At 29.7% G+C, this 22,134-nt stretch overlaps 1 protein-coding gene across 5 annotated transcripts in view; it reads right to left on the bottom strand.

Moving 5' to 3' along the window:
- Positions 1–1,884: 1,884 nt before the first annotated feature.
- Positions 1,885–22,134, bottom strand: part of LOC143042364 (protocadherin-11 X-linked-like) — a 32,968-nt gene continuing 12,718 nt past the window's right edge. For 2 of the 5 annotated variants that reach the window (XM_076214648.1, XM_076214647.1), the window contains exons 2-6: positions 9,760–12,461; positions 6,537–6,608; positions 4,217–4,334; positions 3,277–3,707; positions 1,885–2,966 (exon numbers count right to left, since the gene is read on the bottom strand). In XM_076214648.1, the coding sequence (XP_076070763.1) occupies positions 3,463–3,707; positions 4,217–4,334; positions 6,537–6,608; positions 9,760–12,414 (3,090 nt within the window). In that variant the 5' untranslated portion in view covers positions 12,415–12,461 and the 3' untranslated portion in view covers positions 1,885–2,966; positions 3,277–3,462. Of the gene's footprint in view, positions 2,967–3,276; positions 3,708–4,216; positions 4,335–6,536; positions 6,609–9,759; positions 12,462–14,383; positions 14,455–16,581; positions 16,765–21,828; positions 21,899–22,134 lie in introns of those variants that run through there. The other 3 variants (XM_076214649.1, XM_076214645.1, XM_076214646.1) reach the window with 3 other exon arrangements.

Here is a 22,134-nt window from a genome sequence, read left to right as displayed (position 1 = left end):
ATGTTTAGTGTTTGCAATACTTGTTGTAAAACTTTTATCTTTCTGACTTTCTACACAAGATTTCAGTGTGTGCACTAGTTTATATTATTCAGTTGCTTTTTTTCATTATGATAACACAAGTTATAGTTATTTCATGTTTTATTTTTGTGATTAAAGTAAATGCATCACTATATATTATACCATTGATGTTAACAATAGATCATTTTATAACTTTAAAACATTTTTTTCCTTTTTCTGAAAAATACAGGACGAAGAAATGAATGTTTTTTAAATGCTGGATTGTTAAAATTATTTCTATAAAAAAAGGGGGAATGTTCTAAAATTTGTCAAGGAAACAAAAAAAAATTATATAGCACCTTTTTTAAAGCTTGCAAAAAGGAACATATAGCACCATGGTTAAACAAAATATTCATATATAATCATAAATTCATTCATTCAACAGGCTTTGTAACTAATGAACTATTAAAGCTATAACAAATATCATGCCTAAAAGATAAGCAGGGCTCACACTACTTCAGAATTATAGGGAGAAGTGACTTCTCTTTTTGAAACTGATAGGGAGAAGTGGTGAGATTTGAAAGAGAAGTGCTCATTCGCGCTGTGCGATACAATGTTTGGATTTTACAATAGTATAAAGGGCCATATATGTAAATAATGTTTTTTTTATACTGTTCAATGTTCAATTCATATCTGAGTAAAAAAATTACAATTAAAGTAACATTTGAAATTAAAAGTTGTTTAAGCTTGTGAGAAACTACCAACTAAATATCTAGCACTAAAAAAATAAAAAATATTTAAAAAAATGTAAAGAAATTATAATATATCAATTACAATTTAATTAAAAATTATCTTGTGTATGACATTCAGTGTTTCTCATAAAAAAAATATAAAAGTTATTAAGCTGGGCCATAATATATTGATATTAGTATAATAGTCTCAGAGTTAAGTAACTTTAATCAATAGTTTGAAACAATCCATAAAAAATATAAGGAATTATATACACCAATCAATTAGATGTAACCAAAAGTCTCTTAATGCGTGTGGAATGCGTAATTTTTCCCTTTGGGATCAATATTCTTCTGTCAGCTGTTCCATCCGTGCGTCCGTAGTAATTATTGTAAAAGTACGGATTTCGGTCATAGCTGATCCGGTTCAGATCCGTAGATTAGAAATCGGTCAATGGCGGACGAATGCAAGAAAATTTACAAAAATAAACGATGTTTGACAAGTTATTTGGAAAGAAACATGACGTTTTTAATGCAATAAATGGATTAAAATTTACTGGAGGCAACTTTTATCACGTTTAAATGAAGTAACAAACTTATTTTGCCGCCGAAATTGAGGTTGATGTACGTTTTCGAGTAACAAGCACCGGTACTTGCAGAAATGCACGAAGTGATAAAAAGTTGTATTTTTATCAAATAACCTGCTACACACTGCGAAGACAATGCTTCGACCTCTTTTCAAAAGATAATGAATCGTTTATGTCTGAAATTCTTTAATTATCAATAAAAATTTGATGTTTCATCAACTTGGTAAAAATTGAAAATGTCCGATGACGGAAGCGACTGAAAGCGACTGTCGTCAAGAACAGGGCGACTTGTTTTCGCTTTTGGGGGTCGAGGAAAGCGAAGTGACGGTCGGGAAGGCGACTTCTTCGCCCAAGTCGCCTGGTAGCGTGAGCCCTGATAAGCCAGTCTTAATTTTGTTTTTGAAGTCTAAAATCAAATTTTCTGAATATCATATTCAATTTATATAAAAAATATATGTTCAGTTGAGCATTTGATGAAAAAGAGATGATTCAATTTTAAGCTCTGAAATATTTTTTTTGTATTTTCAAATTCTAGAAATAAAGAATTTTTGAATAATAAGTATTAAAAGTCAAAAGGTTTTTAAATTTACTATTTTGAATTATTTTTAAATGCTTAAATATATGACAGGATCATTTGTAAGTATCATAGTGGTGTACATTGTCATAAGTTGAGCAAAACTAACTGTACAGTTAATTCTCAAATAACTGTACAGACTAAAATAAATTGCAATTTACTATACAGACAGAAAGGCCTAAGTTATAAATGCAAAGTCAATATCACATGAAAATATGAGTTTTCTTTTTTAAAAAATTTTGAGATTCGTAAGATCAAACATTTTGTGTCATAATTAAACAAGTGTGACCCTTTTCACAAAATCTCTGCAGTAAAATTCTTGGAGCATTTCAACGTTACATTCGGTCAATTTAAACTGAAAGATTTTTTTTCAGAAAAGAGCCACTGGATTTCATAAATTTGAATATATCATGTACATTATGACCAGCAGTTTTTGATAACTTGTAAAATGGAAGACAATAGATTTCAAAGGAAGAACAAGGGAATTAATTCAAAATGCTTATTTGATATTACATAATCAATTTCATGTTTCCTTCGTTTGTCTGGGTTTTTGATCTTTTAAATGCTCAAATTTAAAACATTTTCAAATTTCATTTTGAAAATAAACAATGAAATAACTTCCTTTAATACTTTTGAAATTATCATTTCGTTTAATTTGTCATTGAATTTCTCTGATAGAATTGAATAGTTTTTATTCAATGAATTTCTTAAACATTTTTTTCTACCAGTATAAAATTGATAAAATCCAATATTATAACAAAATCTTAAAATATGGGTGTTTTAAAATTATTCAAAAGTATAAAAGTAAAATAAAACAGCAGTTTTATCAGTTACATTGTATTTAATAATTTATACAGTAACAAAGTTTTTCAACTTTTTCAAACTGAAATAATTAGATATTATTAGTAGAACTAATTGAATTAAGAGTTGACAATCTAGTTGTCTACAACATAATGGTTCAAGATAACAGTGATTTAAAACATATATAAAAAGTCAACAAATATATAAATAAAACATAAAAACACCTTCTTCAGCAGGGGTGACTAGATTTTCGTCTTCTTTGTGTTCTTGGTTTCGAACCTGAAAAAATAAGGGGAGATAACACATTAATTATGAAATATAGAAAAATAACAGTAGATGAAAAGATGCATGTCAATCAGACAGCAACCCCAAAACAATTATTAAAACAACAGTAGCAGGTTAGCATTTTTTTTGAATTTTTTTGAAAAGTTTATTCCAAACTAGAAAATATACTTGAAATGCTCAATTAAATCAATAATAATTTATATTCCTTCATTACAAAATGTAAAAATAAAATATTTTGAAGTTTCCAATGAGCTATATTCTGACAGAGGATTATCTGCTGTACAGTACAATTATTCAAACTTACCAAGAACACTGAGATCATCATGTGGAATCTAATCCCATAACAAACAAGTGCTGCCAGAAGATATAATGCTGTAAATTCCTCCTCAAAATATACATGGCACAGTTGTGGCTGGACGGTTTCTTTTAAAGCTTTGTTTTGAACACATATTGATATATATACATTGTTTGATTGCATAGGTTTGATTTGCTACACGTACGACGGTGACCACTCATCTGACTGTGGTCTGTCTGGTAGCTGGTTATTGTCTCTTCGTGTCGAAGAGTTCAATTTGTGTTTGCGTTCAAATGTTTCTCTTGGCGTCAAGCCACCACTATTTTTAGCACTATTTGAATAATTGTCAGAAAAAGGACGATTTGGACGTCCATTATTGTCAAATGGACTCGAACATTTGTGAAAATCTCTGTTGTTGTATCTAAATGCTCTACTGTCATCTGAAATAAAAAAATATCAATATTTACTTTAAATACAAAGTGTTTGTTATACACCAATAAATTTCAAAATTTAAGACGGATTATTGGTTAAAGATGTACAGTGGCAAACATTTCATACAAAATAGGATGAACCATGATTCATAGAATAAAAATAAATAACGTCAATTGTTATTTATGATTTTTAATATATCGTTAGAAAAATTTAAGTTGGTTTGTTCTGTTGATGCTTGTATTCTATATGCTCATATTTTTTTTAGCTTTTTCAATTCTTTTGTTGAAGCATCTCGAATGAGTTCTTGTATTCAAGAAATATTCGTTTGAAGGGGAAAGTCATCATATATATTTTAAAATCCACCCTATGAAAATGCATTTGTATTGTATTTTTTCTGTTCGTATATACAATTGTTTTATTTTTGTTATCTTACTGAGAACATAATTCCTATTTCTATTCAGGTTTTTAAAGTCAGACCTAAAACAGAATCTTTTTTTCTCCAATGACATTCTATTACCTGGATTATTAGCACTGTTTGGCAATTCTGATTCACTCCCTCCTCGACCACTATCACTACCAATCGTTTCTGCTGAGGTATCACTTCCTGTATCATGTGCTTTCTGTAAACTTTTTATCTGAAAATAAAATATAATAATTGTAAATACTGTCTTGGCTCAAACTTTTTTTTTTTTTTTTTTAAAGAAATCATAAATAACAATACACACACAGTCCTCACTGCATCTTGTAATGAATGTATATGCAAATTCTTTTATAAAAATATTTTTCTATAAAGTGGATTATTGGCTGTGAACACTACAAAGACCTTGTTGATATAGAAAATGTGTTTTTTTCAATTTTTTCCTGAATGGGTTTTCTTACAAATTCATCCTTTAATGGCTATACCTTCCTTATTATTTTTTTTAAAAGAAATTAAGTTTTATATAATATCTTTAAGAATATTAATCAATTTGTAAGTGCAGAAATGTCTCTCATCAACAGAACAGACTTTTATAATTTTTTCCATGATTAAGAGAATTTGACCATTCCTTTCACTGAACCACAAATATGTATTAGCGCTTTATGAGATGGAAGAAAATCAAAAAGACAGATGGGGTATTGTTCTTTTCTGACAATTACTATTTTTATATCTCCTCAAACAAAGGTCAAACAATGGTGTCAGGTGGCAAATATTTTTTAGCCAGGTAAAAGTATTTTTTTCTGACCATAATGGTCCACTTGGTCACTGCATGATGGTTTTATTATGCATTTTGATAGCTCTATTAAGCCTATTTTATTCAATGGACATTGAAATTAGTATTTCTACAAACTGTCCAATCAAAAGATTTCATTGTCCAGTGTATTATTTTCAAATTTTAAATATGGTCCAACATTTAAGGGCTTATAAATATGTGCTATCTTAACTAAAGTTCAGAGGTCACAGTCACAGGCTTAATTCATATGCTTTTAATAATAATCTTAAAATACATGTGATTTTGACCGTCACATGCAGCTCTTTGGGACGGGAATGTCACCAAATTTTGATATGCGACAAAACTCTGCAATTAAGTTGTGATTTATCTAATCGGGTGTACCATACCCAATATTTAGTAGTTATTTAAACCCTCATAATAGAGTTTTATGTCCAGTTCATTACATGAGAATCAAGAACAGGGGTTAGAAAGGGTGCTGCTTTATAGCACCCTCTATTGTGTCAAAAACACCTAACCTGTAAAAATAATCATGTTCAAACAGAATTTTAAACAGACCACAATCTGATAAATCAAAAGATAGGCTATGGTCACCTTCTATGAAGCGTTAACTCATTTTCACCCTCAGGCTAAAATGTACATTTCATGGTCATCATCATCACTGGTCAGTTGATTGGGTGGACAAGGTCTGACAAACAAAACCATTAATGACGGTCGGACTACAAAGGGTCTAACTAGATGACAACACAAGATAAGTCTGTTAGAAGTAATAGGTCGGGTTGTATGTTGTCACTGGTCAAAGTCACTGGTCAGTCACTGATTCATAAACATATAATGTCAATTATACCCCATGATAATACACTATATCCTGTAGATATATAATATTTTTGTTTCATAGATGTATTGCGTAATGTTACATAAAATTTGGCTGACACTAATACATAATCAAGGGAGATAATTAGCATTCCATCAAAAAGGTCCTGAAGATAAATTGTGAGGAATTTTATAATAACTGCCTATTAATGGGAATTTGTGGAATATGTAATGAAGCTTGCTGTTATCATATTGTTTAATCAAGATTTTATTTTCCCTTTTTCAACAAAATATACAAATATGTAAAAATAAAAATAAAATGTAATTTTCAAGACATATTTTTTATGTTGTTTTCTGTTTTAACATTGATGTAAATTTGTTTATATTTATTTACAACCTGGTATACATTAACTTGTTTGTCTGTTTTTTTTATACCATAAAGATATATCTGTCAAATGTAAGAAACAAATTTATGTTATTCGGTCAACTTTTGTCAGAACTAGAGACAAAATACTACATCACTTTTTTGGCCTTTTTCACTTATCATTAACAAAGATACTATCAGACCAAAGTAACATTTACAGTACAGTGTCATTTGGTGGCAGAACTTTCTAGATTCACATATAATTGTCATGAACTATCCAATTTGAGGGGTCAGAGCCAACAATTTTTTGTTATTCACCCCCCAAAAAAATCATGACTGATGGAGACTTCTAGTGACACACCAGCTACTGTGTATGTGTAGATAATATCTTCTGACAAACTGACAGACATCCTGCATCACCCACACCACATTTATTTGAATAAATATAGTACCTGTTTATCTGGCTGTATTAAAAACTGTTGGAACTGCATTGTATTATTCTTAGAAGGTTTCATAGAGTTATGCTGAAAAATAAAGAAATAAATGTTTAAATTTGTATTTACTATAATGGCATTAATCAATTTTCTCTGTGTTAATACATTCCACAATTAAGAATTTGCAATTAAAATCACATACACTATGGCCTGAAAGCCTTCAAGATCTTAAACAACATATATTATTAGTATCATTTAAGGTGGAAATACATTCTCCTCAATGCTAATGTCGAATGGATTCAAAGAGAAAAAAATAAATCAAAGAGCCGATTATGACAAAATATTTAGTAGCTTTTTATATTTCATTTGTTAAATGCAAAATAATAATTTTACAAATTAAAAGATCATAAATCTGTAGATTTATTAAAAACCAGGAACTGTTACAATTTCTCACAATAACAAATCATAAATCAATCCAATCAACAAGTACTAAAAGTTCGCCACCTTCCATAGATTTTACAAAATAAATGTCAATCATAAAATCAATTAATGTCACCCATTGCATGACAATTGACAAATTTATGTGTGCATGTCAACCTAATTTGATGTAAATCATTCAAATATTCCATCAATATTAGATATTCATATTTGTGTGGTTGATTTCTTACTGTTGTGTATTGGATGGATATCAGTTTATCAATTATTACATTAAAAGCTTTCTATTTCTTATTTCTTCATTTATTTTTAATTAATTGCATCAATTTATTTATTTTATTAGATATTCATATTTTTGTGGTTGATTTCTTACTGTTGTGTATTGGAACATATTGGTTAATCAATTATCACTAATATTGAAATTTATGTTCATTTCTTTTATTTACTTTTAATATCTCTGATGAAATGATATCTTGTTCTCATTAATTTTCTTTTAAAAATTCATGAATAATTAAAATAGTTCTCTGGATTTTTCTTAATAGATAATTATTCTTTATTTCTAAATGATTCTTCATTAATAAATGAATATAAAGTCTATTTGTTTAAATAAAGATTTATTTTGAAATCCTATCAACCAATACTATAAGTTCTTAGAATCCTTAAATAAAAATCCAAAGATAACATTGTATCATCTAAAACTTCATTTCTAATTTCTACACTTATTTTCAAATTTATTCACCCATTCATTTTAGAAACCCTAAGTGCGCTCTGTGTGGCTGTAATTCCTTAGATCAACAAAATGATAGTTCCCATACACAGTAAGTTAAATCTAAATCTAATCCTTTGTCAATATTTGTCAACATGATAAACATCCTTAATTAATATTTTTGCTAGGAAATATTATTGCAAAGAAGTCATTCGTAATTGTTGAAATGACCAAAAAAGTCAAATATGAATACATCAGGTTCAAAGTTACATTATAAGAGTTTCATGAATCACTCAGGGAGTCTTGGGTTTTCTCATTGTTGAAGGCCATACAATGTCCTGTATATGTTTTTAAAAATCTACATTCTATCACGATATTTGTTGGTATTTGTCTCATTTTGCAATCATCTCAAGTATTCTTATATATACATAAATATCAGGGATGATTAAAATCTATTTTCAATTAAAATTTTCTAATTCTGAGGTTTAAGGTGGTACCTAACACTTTCACTAAAATCAATTTGGTTCGTTTAATTTTCATAAAATTTTGACAAAGTATTCACTTTGACCCTTTGATAAAAATATAAAAATTTCAAAAAATTTGAAACAACCATTTTATCAGAAAAATTACACTCACAGGTTATATAGCAGTTTGACAAACACTAATTTTGATCATTGAGAAGCTTAATATTCTCTTAATAACACAACGTAATTAAAATGTTCAGCTGATTTTACAGAGTTATCTCCCTGTAGTGTTAGGTACCACCTTAAACTGCAATAAAAGCAAAAGTAATTCTTTTGATTTCACACCTATAATAGATCAGGTTTTTAGCCAATTTATAAAAATAAACCACTCAAATTACAACTTAAAAGGATAAGTAAAGAAACTAAGGAGAAAACTAGGAGACAAAAATATCAAATTGCTAATAAAAAATCATTATTTACATTGGCACATCATTAAACTGAATTAGATTTCAAATTTATTTTATTTTCAAGTACCTATTAAAAATTCTTAAACAATTACTCATTTGAACTAAACATCAAATTATCAAATTAACAATCTTTTTAAAAGAGTATCAAATTTTCCGAATTCGATTCGAAACATTGTGTTAAATTTGTATTAAACAAATTTGGATAAAAATCTTCAGAAATCTTCAAAGCTCGGGATAGATCCGATGACCCATTTAAATCTACTTGTCCATTATGTCGTGATCAAAGAGGAACCCATCGCTGAATCAATCTGTCTCCGATCATTAACTACATTTAATTCCAATCAAGATTATGTACACAGACCATTTCCGATGACAGAAGTGCCAACCAAATTTTTACAAAGTTCCAAAGGTCCCCTCTTATCGGAATGTCATGACCAAAAAGTTTAAAGGTCTATCTTACATCGGGATAATTTATTTGAATGTTTCCACTCTGTATCTAAAAACTAAATCCCTTGAAAGATCTTTTCTGATAAAACGATAATTTTATAATTCAAACTTTTTTTTAGGTTACATAGATTTGTCCGATCAGTCTTTTTAATCCCTATCTATGACACATTATGAGAATTATAATCTGATCTTCTATATAATGTTTATACTTTAATGTATAAAGTTCACATAATAATCTTGTAATTTCTGACCCTTTTAATCCAAGATGATGATTTGTTACCCTTAATTCCCCTTATTTACAATTCGGGGGAAATTGCAATTAAAACACCTGATAGGTGCTACAATGATGTTTACACATTTTAAGTTTATCAATTATAAACAAATAGAATTAAACAACAAAAGTTGCTTCAATGATGGTTTTTCTCTCTCTCTATTTTGGACTTTCAAGGAAAAAAAGGGGGGATTTCTATCGACTTTCTACCAAAATTTAGTGGGTTACAAAATAATTGAAAAGAAATGATGTGAACCTTATCAACTGAAATTACAGCTTAAAATGATTATTCTGTGAGTTTGCCAAAACAAATTTGTTTTCATCCAATTCTAAAACTAATCTTTGCTGTTATTTACTGTAAGATCTCTCCAGGAATTAAAATTTTAATGGATTTTTTTTCTAAAGTAGTTTAATTGAACTACTTAAATGCATGTTTATTTGTGAAACTTACATCTCTATCGTCATAGGAGAAACTGGAAGCATCAAAAGCATTATCTAGGTCATCTTCTAACGAAAAACTGACTTCCTTTTTCTTCTTCCGTGAAAGATCACCATGGTTAGGATCGTAACTCACAGTTCCATTCGTAAAGACATCACCATTTGCATGTTTGACTTTTTCTCTTCTCGATTGTTCGGCTAATTTTTTATCGTTTCTACGTAAAATGATAATAATGGCTATGATTACGGCAGACACTAAAGCGGTAAATGCCACAACTACTGCAGAAATGACCACATATTTATTCCCAGTAGTGTTATCTTTCACTGGCGAAACTGCTGCCATATTGGCATATACTAAAACTATGAATACATCCTGAGTTGTTTCCCTTGGATTAACTCCCTTGTCTTTAACAGATATCACAACAGGAAAAACTGTGTCCTCTTTTATCATATGAGTACTAGCTAGAATTATCTGCCCATGTTTGTTAATGTCAAAAATACCCAACTGGTTGCCTGCTACAATGGAGTAAGCCAGATCAGCATTGATACCAGAATCAGCATCTGTTGCATTTACGGTTGCTATGACAGAGCCAACAGATTCCAAGTAAACAATAGCAAGTGTTTTATTGTTACTGTTTGGAAAATGGATGACAGGATAATGGTCATTGCCATCGGCAACCACAATTCTTACCTCCCTTTGAGCTACTTTTGGAACAATGCCATGATCACTTACAACAATTCTAAATCTATATTCACCTTTGTCTTCACGATTCAGTTTTTGTGTGGTCATAATAGTCCCATTAGGATAGACGTGAAAGGGCACATCAGCATTATTGCCAACAAGAGAAAATGTCAACCTGGCATTTTCTCCTTCGTCTAAATCAAAAGCAGTCAGTTTGCCAACTAATGTTTGTGCATCTTGGTTTTCTAAAACATGGAAATTAAACGCAGTAACATTAAACGTTGGTGAATTGTCATTTACATCAGTAACATTAACTACCACAGTTGCTGTCCCAGTTAATGGACGAGATCCTGAATCAACAGCTAAAACCCTGAATGTCAATCGTGGGTTTATTTCACGATCGAAAACCTTCTTGGTGTTAATAATTCCTGTGATATCATTGATGACAAAACTGTCCACACCATCTGCATGTAAGAAGTAACGTATAATAGAATTATGGCCAGCATCACAATCTGAGGCAGTTACCTGGGTTACAAGAGACCCTGATGTACTATTTTCAGAGATGGCGGCAAAATATGCATAATTAACATTAAACATAGGTGTACAATCATTCTCGTCAGCAAGTTGCACGATAAAGCTCTCCTGAGTTGTCATTGGTGGATTTCCCTGGTCATTGCATGTGACTGTGATAGTATGAGTATCGGCTGTTTCACGATCTAATATTTGTTTGATAATAACAGCATACTTCCCAGCTGATAAAGATTGCAGTTCAAATTTATCGTTATTGATCACACATGTGACCTGCCCAGATTTTCCGCTATCAGAATCTTGAACGTTAACAATAGCAATGGCTTTGCCTACTTTTTCTGCCTCTGAAATATTCACAGTGTTAGAGTTGATCTTTGACACTAAATAACTAAATGTGACATGAGGGGGGTTGTTTCCATCATCTTCTACACGAATCGTAACTAAAGTCTGCGACCACTGTGGATCGGTTCCATGATCACTAGCATCCACATAAAACTTGTAAAGATTTTTCTGTCCATAATCGAAAGTTTGTTTTAAATTTATTTTCCCAGTTTCAGAATTCAAACTAAAAACTTGTTGAATGTTATCTAAATCGGACTGGTGAGGACTGAAGCGGTAGAAGACTCGTCCATTTTCACCGATGTCTTTATCAGTAGCCAATAACTGTAAAAGGGTATTACCAACACTGAAATTTTCCTTGATGGAGATGTTATAGTCCGACTGGAATTCTGGTTTATTATCGTTAGCATCAATGACTTTTACATCCACGGTCATTGTTCCAATATTTGGTGGAGATCCCCCATCTTTGGCTGTGACATGAAACTGATAAAAATCGTCAACTTCTCGATCTAACTTTTGACGCAGTTCAACTCGTAAAATGAAACTCTGATCTAAATTTCTCTCGACATTCAAATCGAAGGTGCTGTTCAAAGGTGAAATTTCGTAACCTTGTATAGAATTTATGCCGATGTCCTTATCTTGTGCACTATCCAATGAGTATAAAGTGCCGATGCTATCATCTTCATGGATTTCGAGAGTGATTGAACTTTGTGGAAAGGTAGGAACATTGTCATTTTTGTCGATAATTGAAATTTCGATAGTGTACAATGCAAAAAAGTTTGAAAATGGTGATGAAACTGCAACATCAAATGTGATATCACATGTTTGTTTAAGCTTACAGATCTCCTCTCGATCTATCACAGTTGTGGTTTTAATATCTCCTGTAGTTTCAACGATGTTAAATAAATCGACACTATTTTCACTATTAGTAGAAACCCTTTTATATTCCAACATATTAAAATCCTGACCCGACATGTTAGACGAAAGTCCACTGTTAACTGCAATGTTACCTACAATTGTATCTATTGCTTTCTCTTCTTCGATTGAAAATGATAACGTTGAGCAGTGAATGAAGTCTATGAGAAGAAGAACTACAGCGAAAATTTTCATGGTCCCCATCTTCTTCTTTTTTCTGCCAGGTAATGCTACTTCTTCATTTGATCAATCTGAAAATAAATATGCAATTATTAAATAAAATCTTTCAAATTGATTTTTATCTCTTAACAAATTTAAAAATCTGTCAGCATAAGCATTATAGTTAAGCAGATCATCTTCACAGATTAACCTTTGGACAGCAGAGTTGCATTGTCCACAAAATACAAGTTAAATACCGAATCTTACCTCAGGATGTGCCTGATATAAGTGCTGATTTTTTAAAACAGAAAATCCAAAGTTTCAAACTGTGCAACTCATTGACCACTGACACAAAACTATGAATTAATTTGATGATAAGCAACTTTCATGGGCTGAAGTCTTAAGACGTAAGCCTCTTACACGTAAAACTAGCCAGTGGCTTTCTTAAATGCACACAAGCAAGCAAAAAAGAACAAAGATTGCTTTGGAACGATGATAAAATTTTATAATGATGTATTTGAATCACCGAATGATTCATTTCATGGTTGTATAAAGGCAATTTATAAATGAGGTTTTTATTATATTTTTTTCAACAAAAGCTGTTCAAAACATTAGATATTGCTGTGCCATCATATTGAAATTATGACATTTTTAATGTTTTTACTAAAGTAGTGAATTGAAAAAATATTATTTGCTAAAATAACAAATTGTCTTTTAAAAATGTTGAAGTCAAGCAACATTTGAAATCAATATCCTGTAATTTCCATTTGGTTTCGTAATGGTTTTTTTTCTTCAGCTTATAAAAGCTTGCAACTCTTTCTCAGTACACTTATTTAAGGTTTAAAATTTCAAATTAAAAACGTACATCCAACTGAAACATAAAATGCTATTTATCTTATAACTTGATTCAATTTCAAATGTGCAAATTCAATTTCATAACTAGGAAATTATTTAACCAAATAGGTACAAAACTGTCGATTTATATTTAAAGAACTAAATTACGTTTCAAAAAGATGTAATAGTTTAATTACTTAAAACCTTCTTTTTTATGAGAAAATATTTTTTTGTTGATTTTAATTTGATCCATGAATATACTGTGTTAAAATCAACACCAATATTGCCTACAATTTGAAACCTTGAGAACTTGCTTAATTTATAAACTTTTGATAAAGTATTTTCAGCAAAAAAAAAAAATTTTCAGTTCTAAAAGTTTCTTAAAAGATAAATTTTCAAACCTGCATTGATTGCCCACAATAATGAGTTTTCAAAATTTACATCCAGAGATACAGATATTAAATGACATCACTACTTTACAACCATATGTACCGCTTTACCTATGATTATTCACCTGCCTCATCGTAACATTGTAAACACGTAAAAATAATTACTATTCAAAACTACAAATAAAGTCATTCTGATTATTAATTAATTTAGGAAAGGCTCCTGTCATCGGACACGGTGAAATATATGAATTTATGATGTTTTGTCCATCACATCTGCTTCCGAAAGTTGCCCGAAGGCCATTTTGAAATTTTTTCCATTTATCATATATCCTGTATAAAAGCCCAAAATAGGTGTGGAGTCAGTTGTTTTTCAATTTGCAATTAATAAATGACAAAAGTTTTCATTGTTTTTAATATATAAAATTGTTTGTTTTGGTGTATAGAAATTAATTTGATTTAATTAATATTTGAGGTTGATAGCATTTAACCTTTTTACTTCCTTGTTCATGTTCTTATGAACTGATAATAACGTAAATGTTTGGTCATACAGTAAAAACCACACAAGACTAAATGGTTAAAACTGTTAGATTTAAAGCAGGTAAGCAAACTCCCTCAACATTACATTTGAAAATAATTTATTTATTGAAATTTTCAAATAATTTATGTTCTAAAAATGTATTACCATTTAGATGTTCAGGTAAAGGTCTTAAGGACAGACAGACAGCAACCTCTCTTGTGTATATCTAATTTTTTCTATTACCGGTAATAAAAGAAAAAAAAGTTTAATTTACCTTGCACACATTCAAACTTTAAATTCCAATTTTCAAAACTTTGTCTGTTTCTCACATTCGATATAAACGTCCCTTAAGATAACTCTTTAAATCAGTTATGCGTTTGTAAAAGTCAAGTTCTGTCAAAGAATCTTAAGCATTTACCTGAAACAGATGGGAAATAATCTATGTATCCAAGAAGCTTAGAACATATTTATGAAAATAGCTAACACAAACGTACTGGTGATTTAAAGAGTTATTTCCCTTAACCTAGGTCTACCTCCTTAAAATCTATCTATTTCAGTGTAATGTTACCTTTTAGAAATCCAGTCAAAGAATGATACCTCATAGCCATTCACAACAAGATAACTTTTATTCCAACAGTTTAGAATAAAGAACTTTCTCTTTTGAAAACCCAACAGTTTGATCTGAGTCTATTACAATTTGATTTTCACACTTACACTCAGCATGGTGTGAAACATTTCCTTAAAGAGTGTGAATAATAAAAATGATTAACACACTGACATTTGTTGTTTTGTTTAATCCCATGTCAAGATGTTGATCATTAAGATAAGATTATGGATTAGGATAATCCAAATTGGCCATAATGACTTATGATTCTTATTAATCTGTCTGTCTTCCTTCTTTAATTAGGATAAATTGTATCCATTTATTTCCTCCTTAAAATTTTAATACTGTAAATTAAGAGAGATTATTATAATGGTTTTATAATTTTGTAAATCATGACTATTTCATTATATAAAATTTCTCAAAAAACCATACCATGATGTTTTCTTATAAGTTAGTTCTTAATTATGACCATTTTTGGGTTGGCTTAATTCACACATTTCAGCAAATTATGGTAAGCATAGTTCTAGTTACAAATTTCAATTTATTGTACAATTTCAAATAAAGAAAAAATCTGAAAGATTTAAATTCAAATCTTACCTTAAAAAGTTGTTAGTCTATTTTAATAATCTTATAGCATTGATGTGTTGAGAATGTAAAAGTATATCTTTTTTTGATAAATTCACATTTATTTCAATCACATCCTTGGTCAAGAAGAGGTCATATTTATATTGTGTAGAAATTTCCTGTCAGGAAAAAATTTAATTCTCCAAACACAAAAGCTACAATGATTGACCATGTTTACAAAACTGATATCTTAGTTTTTGGATTAGAAAAGCTATCGTCTTCAAACACGACGGTCAAACAAACTTTAAATACCCAGTGCCCACCTCGTAGGACACTATAATATTTAATCTTGGGCTATACTTTCCAATTTAAATATTAGCTCGGAATCTATTTTCTGTTTATATTGTCTTAATGAGCAAACAGCTGACCAGAGAAATAAATAAACTTTAACGAAAATTTGTCGGAGAAAGCAAACTAAGAGACGACAAGTGGGTACCTCCTGGCAAGTGAAGTACCATGTTTTGACACTCAAATTAAATGACCGAATGGATCTAATTGATACTTATATAATTACGGATTGGTCAGCACTTGTATATAATTGATATTTACTGTTTCAAGTGTCAACTTTTGCTGGTCATTTTTTGTTTGCTATAAACACAAACAAGATCATTTCCGATAGAGAGAGACAAACATTACAGGTTAAAGCTTTAAGACCTTAGATTCTGCTTGGATATTATGAAATTCCAATGTAAGGTTCTCCTGAGTAAAGAATTTTTAACTTTAAAATGTACCAAATAAAATGAATGACTTTGGTTTTTTTACATCATTTTATTTGTATAAATGTCAGTTAGATTTTTAAAAATATTAATATTCAAACAAGTTTTGTATTTTTGTCCTTTTCTAAATTATGTAACAAATGTTATTTTTTCCATTTCATTAGCATACAATGTATAAGGTAGATTTAAAACAAATATCAAGTCTGAAATTTTAGTATGTCTAAGTTTCATACTTTAAATAAATTTTCTTGCTTATAAACTTTTAAAGTAGAAATATTATTCTCGACTAGAATCAAAATAAAGAAAAAGAAAATGAAAAATAAATACCTTGCACTGCTTCATCTGAATAAATTAATTTAAAAGTGGTCTGAAAAAGTCTTATTATTCATAAATTTGATATATATATTCTTTTGTTTTTGTTTACTTTTGCTATAAATATGGCTAGTATAAACAGATGAGACAAAAAAGTTAAAACAAATCTAGTAAGTTCAAAAGACTTATTAGTAACTAACATAGAAAAACACTTACATATAATAAGAAAAAAAATCCTGCACAAATTTTAAAGTACATCCATAAGACAAATATATCCCAATGCACGTAAATCAACAACACAATGTCGTTCTGTTTCCGTCCATCAACACAATAAAACGAATAAATAATAATACTGTCCTTTCCCCAGGTAGCCACTTCAATCAATTAAACATATCTACGTCCATTTCATGTTACTCTGATTTTTACCTGTTGAGATCAAACAATTTACCTTCAATACCCAGGTAAGAGATAAGATAAACGACTCATTCTATCATCCATATCCCAGATACCAGGATAATTCTATTAAACCCGTATTGTTCCAATATAGAATTGAAGTGTTCCGAAAAGGCTGATAGTTGCTACTGAAGAGATTAAAGAGGGTTGTTCACTAACTAAAAAGAAAATCGTTTTTCTTTAGCCGGGGTAATATTTCATGACGATTCTGACATTGTCTATTGTCGAGGGCTTGTCATCAGGTTAAAAATGATGTGTTATCTACAAGCTTGTGTTGAATATATGTCTTAATCAGAAACCCTTGTACAGAACTTGTGATAGAACAGAAACATCATTTCTACTGATTTCTTCATAAATCAATCAGTAATCAAATTGAACACCTTAACATATAATTATTTTCCCCATTGAGTTTGCGCTGTCTTTTTTCAATACGGAAACAAGCACTAAGGTCACAATTCAATATCATTAAGAATATTTAAAAACATAAAACGCAGCATTTTATATCAATATCAAGATATGCTGAGTAGTCAAATATATGATTTAAAAAAAACAACAACAGATTTTGGAGATTGATAACTTCAAAACTTAAATTTTCTTTTCTGTGTCTATGTTACTTTCATTTTGACTTAAAGAAGTTATAAGTGGAATATTCATATACATAATTTTAATGTCAAGCATGTTAATTCTTGTATCCTTTTAACATGTTAAATTCAAATTTATTTTTAATATAATTTGAGACAAGAGTTATGGCCCTTGTTTCAAGATGATATTGATGAAATGTTTTACCATCTGTGGCTTGTATTAATGGTATCATTCAAATATTAACACACATTCATAACAGCAAATTATTGAAAAGTTTTAAATGATTACTTGTTCAGTTTCATATTTTTGGAGACAGATGGGTTCAATTACCATGAAATTATTTATCTATCACCTAACATGTTATGTTGAGACACATATTGCATTTATATTTTTAATTTCTATGAACTTATAATCATGTGCAGGTTTTAGACACTAAGGAAAATTTATGATATTTTTAAGTACAAATCAAAATTGATTTCGGTAGTCTTAGAACCTTTGAATGAATTTAATCCCAACCTGTTAAGATTGGCTGATATAAGGGGCTGGTAAAACAAATTATAAATGTAAATTAGTACCACAATATAAATAATTGTTTAATATTTAAAATCAGTAGTAACTGCATTCTTCATAAAAGAAATTGTCCGGTGTAGTCTTAGTTTTCACTCGCAAGCACTCTCAAACTCCAAATTCAAAATTTTAATTTACTTTTTTAATTACTCAATTAGATATCTATCTACATGAAAACCTTTTTTGTAAATAAAAATACCTTTTTCTTACCCAAAAATACATATTTTACATAAAATTATATATGATTTCCCTTACCTCAACTTGACTACGTGCAATATCTAAACTACACTTCCATGAGAAAAGTTTCGTATAGCTTACAAGTGTTACAAACTTGTTACAAACAGCATAATTAAATATTATGACATTTTAATAAATAACAAGTATACAACACTTTTAATTATGTCACATATATATCATTATAATTCATAATTTAAAACAACTGCTAGCATACAAACTAGGGTTGTCTGGGGAGAAATGCATGTTGATGTAAAGTAACTCGGAAATTAAAAAAAAACACAGAATGCACTGTTTTATATGTTGACTTTTTAATTATTAATGCATATATGCAACTTGATGGCATTTCATTTTCAGACTTGCTTTTGACAACTGATCGACTCTTTAATGTAGAATAAGAATAAGACTAGATGATTTGCTGCCTTTCTGGAACTAAAATTTCAGTTGTCTAAATTATTTGTTGACTTTAAAATTTGAAAGCATAAAAAAGTTCATTCTCTCTCTCTTATAATCTACTTGTAAAGCCTTAAACTGATGGGCAAAAAAATTAAAATAAAATAACTACACTTATGTGAAGAACTCTGCAACATTTGCAGTTGAACATTTGATAGAGGGAAATGTGTAAATGAAAGCTTTTTACTTACAGTGAAATATCTGTCTGAATCGAAGTAAATAATTAAAAGTTTTTTTCAAATAGATCTCCACAAAGAACCTGTGTTATCCAAATAAAACCATGTAAAATTTCACAAGTTACTGGAATATATGCTAAAAAGATTTGTTTATCCCAGAACAAACATCCTTGGTGAAATAATCATCTTGTTTACTCAAAACTCTGTATAGGTTACAATCATTGAAATAAAAACTTAAACAATCAACCTGTGAAACAGCTAATTACCAACACAACCCCTTATCACAGGAACCCAACACTAATCCTGATTGGGCCACAATTGATTTCCTTAAGACAGGATAAATATTAGATGATAGGGCCTTTAGTCCCCCTCTTTTCATCATTAGGACTCCAGATAAAATCAAGCCATACCCTCCGACAGATGGATATCACCTATCAAATTTAATCTCTTCTTTTGTGCATGTTTCTGTTAGATCTTAATATGGTCGATTGTTCTGGGTTTCTGTGATTAGCGAAGGTGTTAAATTTCCACTTGATAACACAAGATAGCAAACTAGGAGATCTATAAGATGTGACCACTTGTGACCACAGCCATGACGGAATTGGAATGATAATTTTGCTTTGACCCACAAGAAGTCATTAATTTTATGAGACTGTTGGATTTAATTGATATTCCCGCCTTTAATAACAATAAATTATAACTATGCAAGCTTGGCGTTTTAAGACCAATCAGTTAACTTGTTCTATATATAATGTTTCATTCAATTGTCTTTGGACATGACCCCCCTTTTTCTATCTTTAATTATTAAGAAAGATCAGAAAAGATAAAGTCATATAAGACTTACAAAAAAGAACCCATTGGTTCTGACATTTCATTGATTGGTTTTGGCATTGTCATAATTACAATGTATACAAGTCATCCATAAAAAATATTGAATTTGTCAATTTGACCATTCTATTGCTGTTGGTCATTCCTAATTCCAATTTAGTTAGATTATTAATTATTAATTTTTATTTACCGATTGATTAATGATGACCAGTAACTATGAAACATTTATGATGGTTGCTTGTCAAAGATTTTTGTTATAGGGTCAATCCCATGTTACTGGTTTCTAAGGGGTCAATGTCACTAATTTCTACCGTCAATGAATTTGTGTTTCTAGGGGTCAATGCTGATTCAGGTTTCTAGGCATCAATGATAAAAGCAAGAGCTAGCAGAAACCAATTACAGAGGATCTTGATTAAAAACAGTGATCTTTATATACATCTATAATGCACATCTTAAAACATTTATCTTGTACAACAGTTCTTTCCAATCAAAAATAAGAATATTACTTTTTTAAATTCATGGTGGAAATTCTGATTCTTAATTTCTGTTTTCTAGATTTCACTGCCTAATTTTACAAGCAAACCTCAAGGCAACACTTCATCAAAAAATCTTACTTAGACTAAGGTTTAGAGCAACACATTTTTAGAAAATAGTGACTATATTCAATATCACATTAACAGAAAAAAGATGATCTTTCTTATCATTGAGAGATCAATTTCAGAATATGAAACGTATTTCATCACAGAAACTGACGAAGACAAATGAATAAATAAATTGACAGAAAACATACAGCTATAATACATGATACCTATTTCTGGTATGAATATGAAAAATTACATTTTTTCTGTTATGAATATGAAAAATTACAAAGTAATTATTAGATCATATTACACATGATGTATTTTTCGTCAAGCTCTTTTCACAAAAGCAAACAGTTTGTTTAAAGGGCATGAAACTACTCCGATAATATCTCCAAAATATGTTATTAAATCTCTGTTATAAATATTTAATTTGATTTATCAAATCAAAATTAAAATGTATGGCGCAATTATAGCGGCTGCCTAATGGTCTAGTCTTTTGGTATTTAGGTACTTGTAGAGAACCTTGGTGGAAATGGAATCTTAATCAATTTAATTATGAATTATTACTTGTAATATTATGAGAAATTGAGTCTAATCCATGTCAAAATTAATTATGTCATATTTTATTAAAAATATAAATGTTAAGGAAGAATTTGTTGCACCTAATTTTTACCTGAATTACCATATGTAAATCTCATCTTATCCCAAACATCAAATTAATAATCTGTTTCAAATTTTGCCAATTTGAATGCTGAATTAACAGACTGCAATTCTACTTCTTAAGAGTGGCACCTTGTACCTTTCATAGTAAGCTAAAAAGTCCTGTTTCTTTATCATTAACTTTCAATGGTAACACATGATTAAGGTTCTATTGAATGTGAAATATCAGGTTTCTTGTAGAATAATATATGAAAATAATTCAATTTTGGATGTAACGCGTCTTCTGATTGGCTGACGTTATTTTGTTATGAGCCCATAGACATAATTTAGTCATATGACCGTGACGTCATCAACGTTTTTTCATTGTTTTCTACGGTTTAAAATGGAATTTAGAATTAAATTATAAGAAATGACTGTAATATTTTTTCTGTCTATTCGAAATAACATAAAAAATGTGGTGCACACTGTTAAATAACTGCTACGCGCGTTATTCAGTGTGCACCAAATTTTTGATGTTATTTCTTCATAGACAGAAAAAATATTACAGTTATTCCTTAAATAAAAAAATTGTGGTTTTATTGCCAATGGGGCATTTAATACTTTACGCCAGAGACCAAAAGAAGTGGAAGTTTATAATTGTAAGGGCCTTCAACATTGACCAAAACTAATACGGCAAAGTAAGCTATGAAAGACCCAAAATGACAAAAGTAAAACTATTCAAACTATAACAGCCTGATTTATATACAAAAACAAAATTGCATACTGGGTGAAGAGCAGCTAGATGAAGGTCACGGCAATCATTATACAATTAACAAAACATATTCACATCTCGGTTACATTTTATGTATTTTTCTTTTTGCCACCAATGTGTATTAAAAACCAAAAATTATTTTGTCATTATACATGTATAATATAAGTCAAAAACCTACCTTTTAAGAGCTACATAAGTATCAAAATTGCTTTCAACAGCTAATAACTGTCTTATTCACGACCACAAAACCCTTTCACTTCTCATTAAAGTAAATTATATATACAGTTACAAATCCCCAGGCACAACGTTACATTTAAACTTCAGATGTAGATTTCCTCACTTTCAATGTCAATTTCAGTAAGAAGATCTCCGTCACAGCGGGTTGGACTATCTCAGAGTCATACTTTTTTCGTCCGTCTTGCATCTATTAGATTTTAAGTGGGTAAAACATCTCCGAGTCATACTTTTTCGTCCATCTTTTATC

This window comes from Mytilus galloprovincialis, chromosome 8 (genome assembly GCF_965363235.1).
Source record: "Mytilus galloprovincialis chromosome 8, xbMytGall1.hap1.1, whole genome shotgun sequence".
In the NCBI taxonomy this organism is placed as follows: Eukaryota; Metazoa; Mollusca; class Bivalvia; order Mytilida; family Mytilidae; genus Mytilus; species Mytilus galloprovincialis.
The sequence above is the reverse complement of the archived record's forward strand: the minus strand, read 5'-3'. Positions and strand labels throughout refer to the sequence as shown.